Source organism: Fomitiporia mediterranea (genome assembly GCF_000271605.1).
Source record: "Fomitiporia mediterranea MF3/22 unplaced genomic scaffold FOMMEscaffold_3, whole genome shotgun sequence".
Lineage (NCBI taxonomy): Eukaryota > Fungi > Basidiomycota > Agaricomycetes > Hymenochaetales > Hymenochaetaceae > Fomitiporia > Fomitiporia mediterranea.
Window position 1 is genome coordinate 2,634,304 of NW_006760388.1, and position 16,944 is coordinate 2,651,247.

General features: G+C 48.7%; 3 protein-coding genes across 3 annotated transcripts; 2 read left to right on the forward strand and 1 right to left on the reverse strand.

Moving 5' to 3' along the window:
* Positions 1–5,304: 5,304 nt before the first annotated feature.
* On the reverse strand, positions 5,305–8,140 carry FOMMEDRAFT_153369 (UEV-domain-containing protein; the record flags this gene model as incomplete). Its single annotated transcript, XM_007264100.1, has 7 exons — positions 5,305–5,397; positions 5,682–5,784; positions 5,849–6,602; positions 6,699–6,789; positions 7,208–7,621; positions 7,693–7,931; positions 8,008–8,140. 7 exons carry the CDS (start codon positions 8,138–8,140, stop codon positions 5,305–5,307), a joined length of 1,827 nt encoding a protein of 608 aa, XP_007264162.1.
* Positions 8,141–8,523: 383 nt separating this feature from the next.
* FOMMEDRAFT_145345 (uncharacterized protein) lies at positions 8,524–11,236 on the forward strand. Its single transcript, XM_007264101.1, has 2 exons — positions 8,524–8,843; positions 8,919–11,236. Exons 1-2 carry the CDS (start codon positions 8,561–8,563, stop codon positions 10,355–10,357), a joined length of 1,722 nt encoding a protein of 573 aa, XP_007264163.1. The 5' UTR covers positions 8,524–8,560; the 3' UTR covers positions 10,358–11,236.
* Positions 11,237–13,194: 1,958 nt separating this feature from the next.
* FOMMEDRAFT_166314 (uncharacterized protein) lies at positions 13,195–14,131 on the forward strand (the record flags this gene model as incomplete). The annotated part of the gene is made up of 3 exons (XM_007264102.1): positions 13,195–13,725; positions 13,797–13,871; positions 13,928–14,131. The coding sequence occupies 3 exons, from the start codon at positions 13,195–13,197 to the stop codon at positions 14,129–14,131; spliced, it is 810 nt and encodes a 269-aa protein (XP_007264164.1).
* Between the last annotated feature and the right edge of the window lie 2,813 nt (positions 14,132–16,944).

Below are 16,944 nucleotides of genomic sequence, written 5' to 3' on the forward strand. Positions count from 1 at the left end.
TTTTATTCCTTGGTTTTCTTTCGCTAACACGCAGATCTTCAGGCTGGGGAGGCGGTGGGAGCCTATTAGAAAAAAAGAAGGAATAAAAGAAAAAGTTTAAAAAATTGGGAGCGAGAATCGGGATTACACAGCTTATATTCCGTCTATAGTCCGAAATAGGGACTGGCGTGGTATCCATCCGTGGTTTATTTGATCCACACCACGGATAAGGTGAACCACGGATGGAATTCCCACGGTTACCAGATGAACCGTGGTTACCGTGCCACGGTTCAATTCCCGTATATAACATTTAGATTTTTTATGCTATTTTGTACTTATAACACACAATTATGCAAAATTAATCATATACAAGCTAAGATAAAATATTACATGGGTATTTAAATGAAAATTATACAAGAAATTAATTTTTTTTTGTTTTCCATAAATATGAAAAAAGAGAAATAAATCAAATTTCAATCCATTCCCGTCCTCTTAGCCTCTAATTAGTATAAGAAAAAAAGAATACATTTTAATGGCTTACCAACTATTTCTTTATCTGACATTGACCAAACTTCAGCATCACTCATCCCAGTAACAGACAGTGTTTTCTGAATCCTTTGTCTAGGTCTCGATAGCTGCACTGCAGGAGCTTCTACCGCCGGCCCCATACAAAGAGCTTCTTGTGATGGCCGTGATCGGAACGTGAGAGAAGAAGCATCCAGAGTAACCAGCACTCTAGTCATGTTGTAATACTTCTCATAGGGAAAATTTGAAAGGAGAGGAGGCTGATCCTCAGACATAGGATAATTATGATGTAGGGTTTGTGTTTCTTTGAGATTTTAGCAAGACATACAGGCAAATGAGTGAGTAACTATATTTTGTTATGCTACTGTGACATGCTACACTGGAAACCAAGCAAACCACGGAAACCGTGGGAATTTATCCACTGGTATGGATACTGTGGGAAAGTTCATCCGTAGTATGGATACCGTGGATCCCCCTAACCACGCCAGTCCCTAGTCCGAAACTACGTCTTATTGTTTGCGTCAGATGGAGAAAGTGTGGGTGCGAAAGAACTTCGGGAATTCGTAGTTCATGAATTCATTGATCGTGAGAATGACTACTACACATGTAGTGCGGATAATCCAGATCCAAAGCCTTCTCTATTCTATTTCTTCTTTTCGCACTGTGCGCTGCCAGATCGGGAGGAAGAAAGAAAGCTTGGTTGACGGAAGCGGTAAGAAGGGCAGGGAAGAAGGGAGACTTCTCAAGCAGTGCAGTTCCCATCACTTTGGTGTTGGAGGTGTCCCGCTCTGTTGACAACCTTTGGACCTGTGTTGCCCTGTTCCTTGTCCCTGATTTACATGCTCCTCAAGTTGACAATGTCCGTTGACCGACAGTTCGCAGCTATTTTGGATGACCGCGCCCGCAGATGCATTAGTTTACCCTGTATCTCAGCGATAGAGTAAAGGCACACCGTTCGATGTATTCCAGGTGTATCATCGACGATCCTCCGAGGGCCACCGCTAGGTGAGAAATTCCGAACACGGAACTGCCTCCTCTGGGAATTGATCTTCTAGATATCGGAATGTCGTCAATGTGCCACTGGGTGTTTCTCGAAGGGTATGTCGGGTAGACATTAAGCCACCGCAGAGCTCTTGAGCCACGGGTGCAGTCGTGCAAATTCCCAGCCCAGAACCCGGCATCCGTCTCCCTGGATGACTTCTGCAGAGTTTTCCGAGCGTTACAGAGCCAGAGATCATAGAACGTGGTTCGAATGAAAAGCCGAGACAGTATCTCTGAAATGGGGGCTAGTTACGTTTGATGGATTCAAAATTAAAAATAGTATTAACGCCAATTCGATGTATGTTCCCCAGTTCGTTCCCAAAAAGGTGCTGGATGAGAGGCACATGGACGAGAGAAGATGTCTTATCAGTTTGTCCTACTCCATGAAATGAAGAGAGCTCAGGTTGCTGGCGACCAGGAGATCATGACCAGTATTTCGAAGGAGCAGTCGCTACCGGGAACTAATAGAAGAACAAGAGCAATATCTGCCATCCTTCGTGGCGTTTAGGGCATCCTAGTATCATCCATCTTGTGGAAATGAATCCCTGATTTCTAGATAGAAGATGGCGTCAACGTTCAAGCCGCTGCGTTGGGTCGGCAGAGGACATGGTGAGCTCTTGCCTTGCATGTAATGAGGTAAATACAATCGTTAGGGTACCAGGGGATACTCAACCCTTTTTGACAGTAGCAACTCACGAACTCTCGTTCTGTCTACGGCTCTGAGGCCTGGAGTCTACACATTCTCAGAGGGACCCTGGCAAGGAAATAAGAAGCAGGTGTCCCTCTGTGAGTCCATTCGTCGGCCTTGCTCTTGTCAAGAAACGGCTTGCTGTGGTTTTTGAATAATTACCACCTGACAAACGGACAATCAGAACCCTCGCGGGCCTATTTTAAAAATATCAATCAATCACTCATCTCATATATCAGTGCCATTGAGCTGCGCCTCGAGGACAGCAAAGAAATTCCTTTGTCATTCCACCTTTACTAAAACGGTTCAGTCGAAACCAAAATGGTCTATAAACAATAACAACGGTTTTCTTCCCCTTTGCCCCGAACACACACGGGATCAGCAGAGCACAGCAATCCGAGGCTAATTCTCATTCGCGGTTTCCCCGAGAAATAGCGAACAAGAACGGAGAATGCTAGTAATACCAATTGAAGCAACAATCAAAGAAACGAGCAGGACGAGATGCCGCCGGCGATACATGTGGGGGATGATTGTCTTTTTGTTTTCCTCCCCACGCTCCGAGGTAGTGCTTTTCAATCAACTTTCGTTATTGACCGACAGTGTGTAGCGGAGGTCCGCCTGACGCCTTGTTCAGACGCACACCTAAGTAGGTTCAGATGAAAAGATCGACGCAGTGTAGAAACTTTGAGTAGCGCAATGCTTGTTCGTTGCCGAAGCCAGGCACGTCAAGGTAGCACATGGATTTAGCGCCTCTCTCTAAAACGGGGAGTTGGTATAGAACCAAGAAATTGCTGATGCCGGGGTGGCGTCTTATGAGCTGTTCTCTTGTTTGGCGCGGCCCTGTTAATCGCATTCTAGAGTCGAGGGTAAATAGTTGTTGATCTCGTCGGCTACCGTAAAAATTAGCAATAGACAATGCAGGGGCGCTTGTTATCTACAAGCAGTTCTTTCCTCTGGGGAAATCATCAAAGACTGATGCTGGTTTCCAAACGTTCGTCGGCCCCGTAACGTCTCAATGTAATAAACATCCGACCTGTAGACATGGAAATAATCAATCAAGTAGACCTTGCCTTGTTTAAACCAACAAAATCAAAGTAGAAGTTCCAGACGGAAATCCAGGCGCTTGTGACAAGAAGGGTTGTCTAAAACACGTGAAAACAAAGTGAGTGGCCCAAGGGTAACTGAGCTACTTACAAGCAAACTAGAAGATAGAATACAAACTTCTAGAGGGTTAGCACCAATTAAAGGTTATCAAAGGAGTAATTAGGAAGGGTTAAGAGTGGTGGTAAGTAAGGGGCACTTGACACCCGAGATAACCTTCACGATGCTGCATCGTCAGTTTTCTTCCACCGACGCTAACGTACCTCCCAAGCAAGTAACCTCCAGAATTTGAGGTCCCATATCTGGTCCGAAGATTTCGCAGTTTGACCTTTCTCTTAGGCAGCCCGGAGAGCCCGAAGGACAAAGTTAGCTCGAAAGGAGTAATGTCTTGCGTCATGTCATGACCGATTACCGAATCGATTTGAAATCACGGAGACGTAGTTGCGAAAGCCACGGAAGACATTCGAGTGTGGTGTCGTAAAGCAGAGTAGAGATAGTACCTTGCAAAAGCTTACTTAATCTGAGACATATTCAGTTCATTATCAGGCAAAGAAACTTGAGGAGTGGCAAAGTCGCGACTAACGGTCCGTAACTGCTGCTATGCTTTGTCCAACCCGATACTCAGCAAAGAAAACTTGAAGAGTGGCGAAGTCGCAACCAATGCGGTCCGTAACCCGGACTGGACTGGTGCTACACTTTGTCCAGCCCTGTCTCCTGTTTCCAACCGGCGGACAGCCCAAGTTCAGTAGTCAGTTAACGAACTCTCTATGTGGATGGATAAACCTGATGATACTCGGCAACTCACGCATATAGTATATGTATACTGTAAGCGAAGTGGAGTCCAGAGCTGGCCCAGGTAACAGGTCTCGTATATCAGAAAGAAAGTAGGGGAAACGCCCTCGGACCTCTGAGCGATCGAGAAATAAATTGGTGGCACTGGCTTTGTTACCTCTTAGCTTAGCTTGCGCGCGCAAAGACACAGGCACAAACCGTCCGGAGCTGAGCGCTGATATATCTTTTCCACCCCATCGTGACCAGTACATGTCGACCCCGTGCCTCCGGCCCGCGCATCATCGCAGGGGCCTCGTGTTTCGACCATCGGCTCAGGTCCGCTAGCTAGTACACTCCACATTGGTCATGCTAGGGCTTCTCCGCCGCCCCCCTTCCTGCGCTGCGCGGCTCCCGGTGCCCGATGTCGACTAATCTGGCGATGTCTGCCGCTTCTGCTTTCTCCCACTTCAGATTGATAGTGAATTTTTTTTTTCTTTCAGGCCAACCGACGAACCGATGAGGAGCGAGCAGGCACGCGAATAAACATCAGGCATATCGGTGTCAGAAGAAAAGCATGGGGCTGAACTTGTAGGGATTGACAAAGGGACAAATCGCTGCAACAGAAAATCGCAACAGAAAAAAAGGGAAAAGAGAAGGAAAATTAGAGAATAGTATGCGCCAAACTCCTGGTCGCGCCGCGTCGATCACACGCGTGGCTCACCTGCCTCGCTTACAAAGTAGTCGAATATTTAAATTCTCATATTTTTCATAAATGACAGCCATCACACAAAACAGACAGCTAAAAGAAGAAATAAGAAATGATGTGGTATATGTGGTGTCTCATCTGCGCTCCGCACTTGCACCTGCTCCCTGCTCTTGTGCTATTATTTTTGCTGACGCAACCCTCTTTGTTGGCTGATTACTACTCCGACAGCGGCATCAGGAGAGCAGTGAGACAATCTTGTGGATACCGGATCTTTGCTCTCACAAATCATGCACTTGAATAGCTGGCTGTGCAGATTTCTGGCCACCATGAATGGACAAGATCGTTTGTCATAGCCCCCTGCTTTGATACATTGCTTTGTTCTCGAAACTACCTATCCCAGAATACTGAAAAACACCCCAATTCAAAAATACTCGTATGCAGTAATTTCGATAGCGTGCGATGTGAACGGCCTGTCCACAAACCCCGGATCTGTCTATCTTAGAGCCATACCCATTGGAAGACCACGAAGAATCTTCTCGACCAATGCGCGCTTCATGAATTGTTCTTCCGCTAGTACGCGCGTTGTCTGCCCGTTCGAATTAATTAGTAAACGTGTAAGACGTGTGCCGCAAGGCCTGAATTCAATGCATGTGGAAATCTGAATAGTTCGTCTAGGCCAGACATCTCCCGTTCTCAGACAAGAGATTCAGGTGAAGACGGACGAGGTTCCCTAATTTGGGGTTTATGACGAGCAGCTTGAGTATATTGGGCTGTCGATTCAGCATCCAATTATATTGGAAGCAGATCGGCAATCGGGACCTCTTTGAAGAGAGAATGGAACAGAATAGGAAGCAGAAAGGTGTGACTTACACGGAGGAATCGCTCAAGGTCAATTCTGCCCGAATTGAGGGCACGATGGAGGTGATAAATCGTGTCTTCAATAGCGTTATCCTCGGCGACAAGATTAACCAATCTAATGAGCCGCTTTCAGCAAATGAAAAACTTCCAAGGCACGGAAGGGAGACAGGAAAACTTACTGATTACCAACAATGCTGCTCGCACAAACCATTTCATCAACGCTAACCTCCCCACGGCGACGCATCTCGCCGAGGGCATGCTCTCCATCTGTGATGAGACTGCTCCAGCGGTCGCCAACCACGCTGCATACGTCTCTCACAGCAACCAGTCGAGCGCTCTCATCTCGTATTGCCTCTGGCCCAGCAAGTAGCTCTGCCTGAGCTGCCCGCTGTCGCGCAACCGCATCGGCATGAGTTGCTGCAAGACGCGCTAGTGCGTCGCGAAAGGATGAAAGAAGCGCATTGTGCAGTGCAACCGTTTGTGGATTTGGCGGACGCGGCGGCGGTGCGGCATCGGTGTTATCTGAAGGAGCTGGTTGCACTGCATTAAAATCATTATTTTCATCCAGTAGATCGGGTGGTGGCAAAGACGGTGGAGGCCTGACAGGTTCGGTGACTAGTGAAACTTGAGGCGCAGGATTTTGTTGATAACCGGGTCCGGGGACATATCCTAGACTATTATTTGGTAAGTTTGTTGAAGATGATCCAGGAATGCTCGATGGTGAGAGGAAGGGAAGCGGTTGACTGTATGCACGAGGCACAACAGGCGGAGGTGACACAGTAATTGCAGAACTTTGTCCATTTACGGCTGTTGTTACTGATATTTGGTTCTGATCTCGATTCGTGAACGGCGAAGGTGGGACAGGAGGATGGGGAGGCACGGGCGGCCGTTCAGGGACATACGGTGGAGGACCTTGCGAGTTCTGGTTCTGACCTGCTCCCAACGAAAAAGGAGATGAATAGCGAATTCCGAATTCGATATTTAGCGCCGCTCAAGATACGAGGAACACGGATTGCAACGCGAACTCACCTCGCGGTATTGCCGGGGATGGCGCCGACGGTGGAATCGCTCCAGGAATAGGTGAATATCCAGCAGGATGAGGTGGTACTGGAGGAGCGGGCTAGTCATGTTGTCAGTTCCACGGATCAATTTCATTGAGATGAAGCGAAGTAATCATAAAAGGATCAAGAACGGGAAAATAGTCGGAGAAAGGGCAAAGAAACGCATGCACGACGATGAAAATCCCGACCCCGTCGGTTCTGCAAGTCCAGGCAGCACTGCTACGGGGTTACTGACAAAAACAAGAACATCCGTAAAAAAGACTGGTCTGTTACATGAGCTCACGGCGTCCTGAACGATCAAGATATGCGACAAATTTCAAGATGCCGATTGACCGGTAAGACCGGACGCACTAGCGAAGAGAAACACGCCAGTAAAAGCGCCGAAACTCCCAGTCCAGCCAACAATACTGAAATTTATTAAATTACGGGAGAAAAAAAGGAGCAAAAAGGTAGCGCAATTGATGACAGGATACTCACACTATCACGGACATCCGTACCCACCGCACGAGGTGCATAATTTGCTTGGTTAGGCGCGTGCGTTTGCAAAGCTGATGGAGACGAAAATTGATTGGGAGTCGTTGGCACAGAGGATGACGTAGGAGCGGCTCCGACGACGTGAGTACTGCTACCCGGTGTAACAGGCAATGCTGGTCCGGAGGGGGCAAATGGCTTGGGCGGCAAACGCGGGGGCAAGGAGACATCAGTGTGACTCACGTGACCGCGATCCATAGGCGCGGCGACATGGGCGGCGCTTGGGGACGGCGAGGAGGGGGCAGGCGATGCAGCGGATGAAGGTCCGGCCGGATGCTTCGGACGCGATTTGGCATACAGCGGTGGGTCGTTTGAAAAGTAAGACTGCATGGCTTCGAGAAGAACAAGCAAGGAGCACGCCTGCGAGATCGAGAGCCGATGTCATTGTCAGTGCTGTGAGAACATCGGCGGAACAAATGGCCAGGACCCACCTCTGGCTTGCGAGGCCACTGAGATGTGTAGTCGATGTTGCACTTTCCTGAGTGGTCGACCTGCGGTGAGGGCTTCACAAGCATGTCGCTTGTCGGAACCACATAGACAAGGGGCGCCTCTGCGGGATAGGACAGCAGGACCCACAATGCGACAGGAATGTTGTATGACGCATTTCGGAATGAAATGGGGAGTAGACCATGCACGCAGAGGAGGAGTTGGGTGCGGCCATCGTCAAAGGCTGGGATTATCGTAAGCCTTTAGGTTCAGCTAGCTGGATATATTTCCTGTATGGGAGTGTTTGTGTCACCACGTACTGTACACATCTGTCTTTGGCCTCAAAGAGGGGTAGTGGTCGAGAGCAGCGAGGACGTCTGTGTAGACCCTGTCCGCATTGTGATAGCGGGCGATGTTCTGTTTCAGCCAGTTTGCGGTGAGTTCACTGCTCATCGCGGCAGACAGTGTTTGTGTTTCCTTGTCTTTGCTAGGCTAGGAGGAGAGCGCGAGCGATTCGGCGCGCGTGTTGTGCAGGTGAGTTTGGGCAGGCGGACACTGCAGCCGGTGATCCGGGGACCCTGATGATTGTGCGAGAATCAGGAAAGCTCAAAGACAATAGAAAGGAAAGGAAAAGAAGAACCGAGACGGCGGACGGGGTCCTACTGTGACAGAGTGACCGGGGTGCTGAGGCATTGAGAAAGAAGCGGCTTGGTGGACCCTGACGCTCTACTGAGGCTCCCCTCGGCCGGGGTCAAAATGCCCTACATAAAGGATCGGCCTCTTCGCGATGTCACTCTCACAATACTTAACCGCCTCCTCCCGGTCTCGCTCTGCGCACTCCCCGCGCGACCCCCCAATCTTCCATTTGCAAAAATGGACTCACTCATGCAGACAGACCATGCTCTCCCCCAGCGCCGTCATCGCAAGATGCTTAAGGACGGCTCTGCAGAAGTCTGGCCCCAGGACGCTGAGGATGTCTTCCTTGAGGGTCTCAAAGATTACTGGAACTCCCCCTGGGCAAACACAAGCAGAGGGCGCTCTCGTTGGCGCAACCAATATCTTGTCGACTATCTCAAGAAGTTCGGCATTGAAAGATCCAAGAAACAGGTAGCTTCGCATATACAAGTGCTTAGAAATATGTGGAAGGGCCATCCAGGTAGGACGTCATCCACAGTATACAAGAGTATGTCTTGTTCGCACACTCACTTCGTTCATGTCATTGCTCTTGCAGAATTCGCCTTAGTAGCAGGTCCAGACGCCATGTCTGAAGGCTCGTCTACCTCGGATAGATATTCTCCCCCTCAGCGGAGTAATAAGCTTACTTCTCGTTCACCGACATCACGCCGTCGACCCTCCATTTCCCACTCATCACCGCCCTCTACCCCGACTTCGAACGGCTCAGAATACTCGGAGGCGGTTCTGAAGGACCCTCACCACCCACAAGGCTTGCATCTCTCGCCATCGATCACATCTCAACCTCCTGTAATCAAGTCGGAGCATCTTCAATCACCTCAAGGTTCACTTTTCGAGCCATCCGGCCTCCCTTCAGTCCCTGAAGTTGCGCTGGAACAGCCGCAGTCAGCGGCGCCCAACAGCACGGTCGGATTTTGCCTATGGGCGCAGAACATCGAACCTACCTATGTCGATGTAGATGCCCTGCCGTTTGTAGACAAACCCACCTCGCCAGGTTCACCAGTACCGCCACAACTACCGCTTAGGGGCATCCCACGCGCCTGCCTGCGGTTCACCCTTCGATTGCCGACAGAAGGAAGCGGATGCGATGCAATGGGCTTTAGTGGTGCCATCACATTTTCACGGCCGCTTGCGTCTTCCGCTAGAGTCGTGACGCGCGTGCATATAAACAACGTCCCAGTGTCTCAGGAGGTCCAGCCCCTCGTCCCTGTTCATGATCAAGCAAACGCTGCGCTCACGGGCCAGGCGATGCAAGAACGGCATGTCGCGATGCTCCCTGACTCCTGTCTGTCTCGGTGCAACCTTCTGAATACGGCTGGCAAAAAAACTCGTATTATCCAACAAGTTATCGTAGACGCCGAGCCGCTCTTCGTCGTTGGATATGACCTTTATCGCCTCCCGGTTCCGCACCTTACTGCGGAGCTCTCGTCATGGACGAAGGTGGTCGACAATAGACCTCCACCAGAGCCGTCACTAGACCCGTTGCCTATCGGTATGGGTCGATTTGGTGCGGGAAGCTCTGCGAACGAGTATCTATACGGTACCGCAGGTTCTCTCCCTGCGCACGTATCTCGGAATACGCCGCCGCACAGCCACGGTTTTGGGCACTCGCGCGGGCATAGTGTCGGGAGCCCGACGGTCGGACACCCGATATCACCGACTACGAGCTTAGGGTCAACACAGATCTCGGCGTCACTGTCCACCGGACCCAGTCAGGCCACGCCGACACACGCAAACTTCACAACACTCGGTTCACCAATGGCACCGACGAGTCCGCACGGTTCGTCATCTGGCTCTTCAACGGCGCGCTCGCGCTCCAGTTTTAGCCAGGGCAATGTGGGCATGGGCATGGGCATGACATCCGGTGTCAATTTCCCGTTGGCCCATCACGGACACGGAAATGGACACGGCTCTTTGATGGGCTCCGAAAATTTTGGTCAGGACCCTTGGACGAGCAATCTTCTACCTTTGTTCTGAACGTTTTCTTTGTCATTGTGACCACACGGCGCCCTACGTGTTCTATTCGAGCCCTGAACGGGTCGTATTCTTCTTCCCCTTCCGCTTTCACGCCGCAATACAAGCAACACGGTGGAAAGCAACGGGTCACGACTTCACGACACCTCCGCAGCATCACTCGCACGCAGAAGCACACCATATCGAACTTGAATCAATAAAGTATTTGTATATATCACCCTATTCTTCAACCTCTCTCTCTGCAGTCACTCGCCGGTGACACGCAAGTTCTCGCCCAACCTACTTTCTCCACCCTTCACCGAACCCACAATTTCGAATTCTTCGCATTCGCTGAATATATTCACCCCCTTCGCTCTTCACCACTCCTACTTTTAAGCTGTGACGCCGAAGAAACCGGTCTCCCGGCTGAACTTTTTTCTTCGAGTGACTTTGCTTCTCCCCTGTTTACCTTCTTGGGCAGCTGGACTTCTCGGCTCATATCACCGACTCGCAGAACCTCCTCACGCACGTTTTTCGTTGTGAAGCCATCTCCATCGCACCTGGCGACGCAACAATTCCCCATCCCTCTTCCCGCTCATCTACCACCATTCGAATTTCCACAATCTTCTCCGTTTTTATCATCAAACTCTTTTCTTTTCTGTGTCGCATACAATATCAACAGAATCACACTGTATAGCACCTATCTTCTCCCTTTTCCCCCTATATTTGTATGTTATATCTGTTTCTGATTAACTTTTTTTCGATCTTCTCTCTCGAACTTTCTGTCTGCTTTGCATATCCTCAATTACCACTCAGATTTGTCTGTCAAAATTTATCCCACCCGGTCATTTGGTACCTCCATCTGTGTATGGACGTCGTCATGCCATATTGCCATATTTCACCGAACATATATTTGTATTCACTTGTTTATTGGCTAAAGTCTATCAATTTTTATTCTGCTTTTGTTTTTTGTCTTCGCTTCTCTGGATCTTGTCGAAATTGCTTCCCCTCTTTCTCTTTTGAGTCGTGTAGTTCCGCCGATGTCAACAACTCTACACCAACCAATAAAATTAACATAGATGCCTCTCGCCCCCGTGCGCGTTAACTTTCAAGCATAAAATAAACTAGTGTGTGATCTAACGAATTTCCAAAAGAAATAAAGAATACTAGATGCTAGCTGATACGTGACATTGTGAGGAATTCTTGAGACCAGAATCGATCGTCGGTGTTGCGCCTCGCGACAGTATTCCTACCTACACTACACTACAACAGAAAATGCGCTGCGCTGTGCATGTAAAAGGCAAGACGGGACAGTTATAGATAGCTAGACCTTTGCCGCCAGCGCGCTGGGACGGACTTGCTTGGCGTGGTGAGTTTTAGTACTTTGCTCTACTTTGTTGGGACAGAAGCTCTCTCCTCACCCGAAATCTAACTTCTGGTCATTGTCATCTATTTCTATCTTTATACACGAGAATCTGAGTCCGGCGAGCATGGGGCTACCAGTAGCATAGAAGCACCTTTCAGAAGACGAGTAGAGGAGCTGTCATGCTTGAGCAGGTCGATCTCGAAGGAGAGTACGCTACCTATCGTATATTTAGTAGATTACTGCCGCCGTGTATATGCTATTGTGTACCGCTCTAGTCTGGCTGAGTCCGATGGCAGTGTTCCGCGGTTCGGACTCACTCACACAAAGCGTGGTTGTCAGTAAGGCATGCATGACCCACGTTTATCCTTCATGGTACAGGAGTGGCAGCTTCTCAGGCCCGACAGCACCCTCCCGTTCAATACACCCAGTGACCCAGTTGTCGCGGGAATTCCGACTCGCATAGCTGACAAGTAGGGTACCTTCTTTTCCTTTTCCTGCCCCCCTAACTTTCTCCCTTTCCCCCCATACACACTCTCCCACTTCTCCCGTATTGTCCTTCTGATCAGTTAGGTTTGATGTTCTCTTTCTTTCTTGTTCCGGTTTCTGACGATCTAAGTCGCCTTGGAAAGTGTACTTTCTTATTCTTTTCTCACCTTTTGTTTTTCCATCAAGTTCTATGCTTCGTGCACGGGCGCCTTCTCTGCGAAGGAAGGAAGCAATAGGATAGTACGGTTGAAGCACCACCAAGATTAGTGCTGCGCCCGGTACACGCGTATCGCACACGATCGTGTCCCTATCCAGCTTTCATCTCTGTATACTTACGGGCTTCCGCGTTCCCATATCGCGCGTTGCTTTCAACGCTGGTCACCGGAGACACCCTATCGATCGTATTAATTTAGTCATTAAGACACTAATTGGCTCTATTGGCTTGTAAATCTGAGTGATTGTACACGTACAACGAACCCAAGAGGATTGGATCCGGTTCGTATTTCATTAGTCGTCAACGACACAATTTTCGTGGCTGATTGCTAAGAAGAATATGGGTTCCTTTTCCTTTCGAAGAGTTTTATGCATTGTTTGCTATTCGCGAACAAAAGAGCATAGGGTGAGTAACTTTGTTTACTGAGGTAAATGGCCTGCTAAAATGCCCATGCTAACCGATCCATGTGCTCTGCATTGATCGTCGTGTTCATTTGAATTTCATTTTCTCTGACATGCCCAATAGATGCTTTTTTTTCGTATGCCGTGTCGTAAGTGTACCTTAAGATATACAGGTTCGCTCGTTCGAATGAAATTCAGGCGTGTCCCACGTGCATATGGTTAGTGGCACCTAGTCTTAGTGATGATATTTATGAGATAATCAAATTATGTCTGGTCCCAGTCAGCGCCAAGTTTCAGACAGGAAGGTCATACGAGAAAAGATCCCTGCGTGTTCAGGCACGACCGAAATAGACCGGAGCAAAATCGTAGTAAGAGTGAATCAGATGCGCTCGTCATGAAACCTGTGGCGGCGAGTTTCACTCGTGAACACGGCTCTATACTTAGAGCGAGATTAGATATGATTGCGAACGGAGGAGAACAGACGAGCGCGCAAGCTAATCCCACATGGTCGATAGAACCGGTGCTGTTCTCGTGCCTTGTAAGTTGTCCGGATATGTGGATGTCAAGTCACGATGCGGCCGTATCCTCTCTACCTGCTGACAGTGATGAAATACGAGTCTCGACTGGACTGGACCACCTTCGCACGTCGATACTGCCGTACCCTTATAGTTGCATTCGGGATAACGGAAGGGTTGGTAAAGGCTTTTGTGCCAGCAGCGCTTCGGAGGCAGTCCAGAAGCCAATGCCACCCCAACGCACAAGCCCGACAATCCGAGGGTCGTTAGATTTACCACAATCAGGATACCGGGAAGACTCAATAGTAGTTCGGACCGGAAGCAAACTGGAATTCGAGTGCTGTAGTCTAAGACGGAACGAGCCGAGCTCGGGCTGGATGTCAGAGGATCGCAATTCGGAGATGACACGGGTAAAAAGGCCACAGTCTATGTCAGGTTTCCACCACTGCTATCCATAAGTGTTTACCTGCGACGTGCGCAGACCGGACCGGATCCAGGGCTCTCACGCGCCATCGAGAGCTTTTCAATGACACTGCTATTCGAAGGTTATGATGTAGTTCGTCCATTTTCAGCGCTTTATTGAGCAACGTGAAAATATTTCGACGGTTTTAGCTCGGAATGCTTCATGTGCCACTGTCCGGAGTCAACTCCAACCTAGTCCGAGCTCAGATGATTGATTTTGAAGTGATGTCTTGTCTGACTGCAGCGCAGCTCGTGAGAGACAACAGTCCAGTTTGCCTTCGCATCTTTACCTCCGACGCATTGATAGATGCCATCTCGCAGTGTGACCTCGCAGTAATAGTGATGGACTGGTAGCATATCTATCGATGTTGTGTCACCTGTGAAATCTTCCTTTATATCGTCACGTGACAGTATTACGTCTTACTCGATCTATCTTAGACATACGTCATGCACCTTTTCGTAGGCCTGTTTTAGAGACGCCGTTTCCTTAATGATGCTCAACTTGTTTAGAGCTCAATAACGCCTGTGCTACTGCTTGCATTCATTTAACTGATATTGTCCATCTTTCTACTTAACGACGAGGAAAGCCATTGGGGTTGATGCGTGCGCTTGTTTTAGGTGCATCGGACTAGGACATGGGTTTGACGGCCGACCTCGTGTGGCAGCTGTGAGAAATCAAAGCAATTACTTGCACTGTACAGAGTTTTTCTTGCTATGGTGGAGTCTAGACGACTGCCGTAACAGACTCGTGTCTGAGTTATTGATGACCTATCAGAGTCTCTTGAACAGCCGCATGGATCAAATCATGTTGCATGTTCATCTTAGAGTTTGCCATGAGACTCAATCTTTTCAGACGCTGGCGAACGTGGCGGCGGTAATCTTGGCATCCAGTTACTTGCTTCCATAGGAGCAAGAAGACGCTCTAATGTCAATTGTTTCCTAGAGTTTCTTTTATAAACCAAGAATGGTGAATGGCTTGTGGTTTGAAAACATCCATATTCACCGCAATTGCCAGCTCCGTTTCCTCGGGTCAGGCCTACCAACTAGCGAATTTAAACATTGCTGTCTGGTGGGTAGCGAGGCCTCTGATGATCAGGCGGATGATGTATACCACTCATCGATCGCTCAGAAGCACGATAGGTGCCTAAAACTGAGTGGATGATCAGGGGAACTTATTGTATTCGCCGGTCCGTACATGGCGAGCATGAACGTGAATGATTAAGTCACGTTGCTGTTCTCCAGACTTCAACAAACCGAGATGCGGGAAGCGGATAATACTCAACTTCCTATGGTTATTGCTGAGTTTCCCTGCGCCTTCAAGGTCCGTATTCATCCAGAATTTTTCCTACTTCATATCACCTGCCCTTGGTTCGTGGCGCGATCATAATAAGACCCCGAGCTTCCTAATCAACGCAAAATCCTATTTAAAAGGGGCGGCGATAGAAGAAAACGTCCGTGACGCGATGAATGGACTTTCCATAGTACCCACGGTGGCCACGGATGTTGCGGTGCAATTGCATTGACCTTAAATTCACGGTGAGCACGGACCAATGTTCCGTGCTTCCTTGGCGCTCATCGGAGTTCGCATTGACGGGATATAAGAAATGGGACCGAATTGTATTACAATTTAGTCTCTTCTGGTGAGAAAAATTATCAGCTGTGATGAGTCGGGGTAAATTCACACGACGCCAAATATGTGCATACAATGATTCTACCGCCTACACAATCAATTGTCAATCATCGGAAAAGTTCAAAAGCTCAGCCTCGAGCGGTGAATGTAACCGAGTAGCTATATCGAGAAATCACTCAGAAGCTTCAAAGGAGTGCCCAAGTAAGAAATGTCAAAGATTAATTACCCCTTTTACTGTCGACTTGCGGATAATTGTCTGCAGCGCTAGCCAACAACCAAAGGGTAAAAGGTTCCGTCCCGGACATGCCGACTGACACGAGCAGTTGTTTGTACATGCACGTGGTGAAACGTGTACACACATATGGGAGCGTGGAGCTGAGGAAAGCGTCAGCAGTTGAGCTGGATGGTATGCCGCGAGGCTAACGGTGCGTCACTACATCGCCACAAATAATGCCTCATGGCAACAAATATTAACGAGCATGGCTGTTCTACTCCTAAGTGTGCGTACATTTCGGACCGGTACGCCATCTTCAGAGAAGAAATACTCAAAATAATCAAAATCCGGAGCTTGCGTGTAAGGAACGGCATTGGTACCGAAGAGATTCGGAAAGAAGTTTAAAACGGGTTAGACGCGTACGAGCCTGTCAGATAGAAAATCAGAGGATAGCGGGGGCAAACATTAATATTTGGAGTAAATACTTCGACGTCGTGCTAATTGCGGCCCTAACGGTGATTTCTCGCTCCGGACACGTCATTTCGTCTGATTTCTGAGCTCCTTCCGAAAGCCAGGCAACGTTTCGGTACGAGTATTCCATGCTAAACATTGGATGAGAAATATTACAACGTCAAACCAAGATGAGAAGGCGATATACCATCGATACACCAAATATCATATGGACGTCGATTGGCTCTTTTAGACTTCCTTAAGTGAATGGCATTTGACAGGGCTACTCCTGAAGCCTCAGGCGCAAATGAACTTGATGAAAGGAAAATGTTGTTCTGACCGATGGCGAACTCGGAAGCATAGTCATCTAGCTTTCATCTATTCAAATGTCTTAGATTAATCGATTTCTCCCCATTGCGAGGCTTGCTTTGTTATCTGCTCCTACGGATCTCGAAAAAACAAGAGCTTTACAGCTGATGAGGAAAAGTCAGCTCGCGTGCATAGGCAAAAAGCCATCCCGGCATGCCGTTCGATACTGGTTGAAGTGGAGTACACGCAAACGTCCGAGTCCGCACCACATGGGTGCATCAATATATCCCTGTCTTTGTTTCTCCTTTCTGTGCTTGCATTTGTACCATACGCCGAGCGGCGTTGCATGAAAACAAGAACATTTGGTCCCCTGAGTATTAATATCCGATTAGCATGCGCCTACCACCTGGGTGTAAATTGACAAAGCGGGAAAGCGGGGATCAACTCAAGGGCAGGAGATGTGCGGACAGACGGAATTCTGCAGACGTGCGCCGCAATCAACTGCCTCCAACTAGATGTCCAAGTGACGACATCTCATTTCCGGCAAGTCCGAAAGCCTATGAA

Excerpts from the sequence above, each read along its gene's own strand:
- FOMMEDRAFT_145345 (XM_007264101.1), top strand. The coding sequence starts at position 8,561 with ATGGACTCACTCATGCAGACAGACCATGCTCTCCCCCAGCGCCGTCAT. Across the intron at positions 8,844-8,918 it reads TATGTGGAAGGGCCATCCAG|AATTCGCCTTAGTAGCAGGT; the intron begins GTAGGACGTCAT and ends TTGCTCTTGCAG.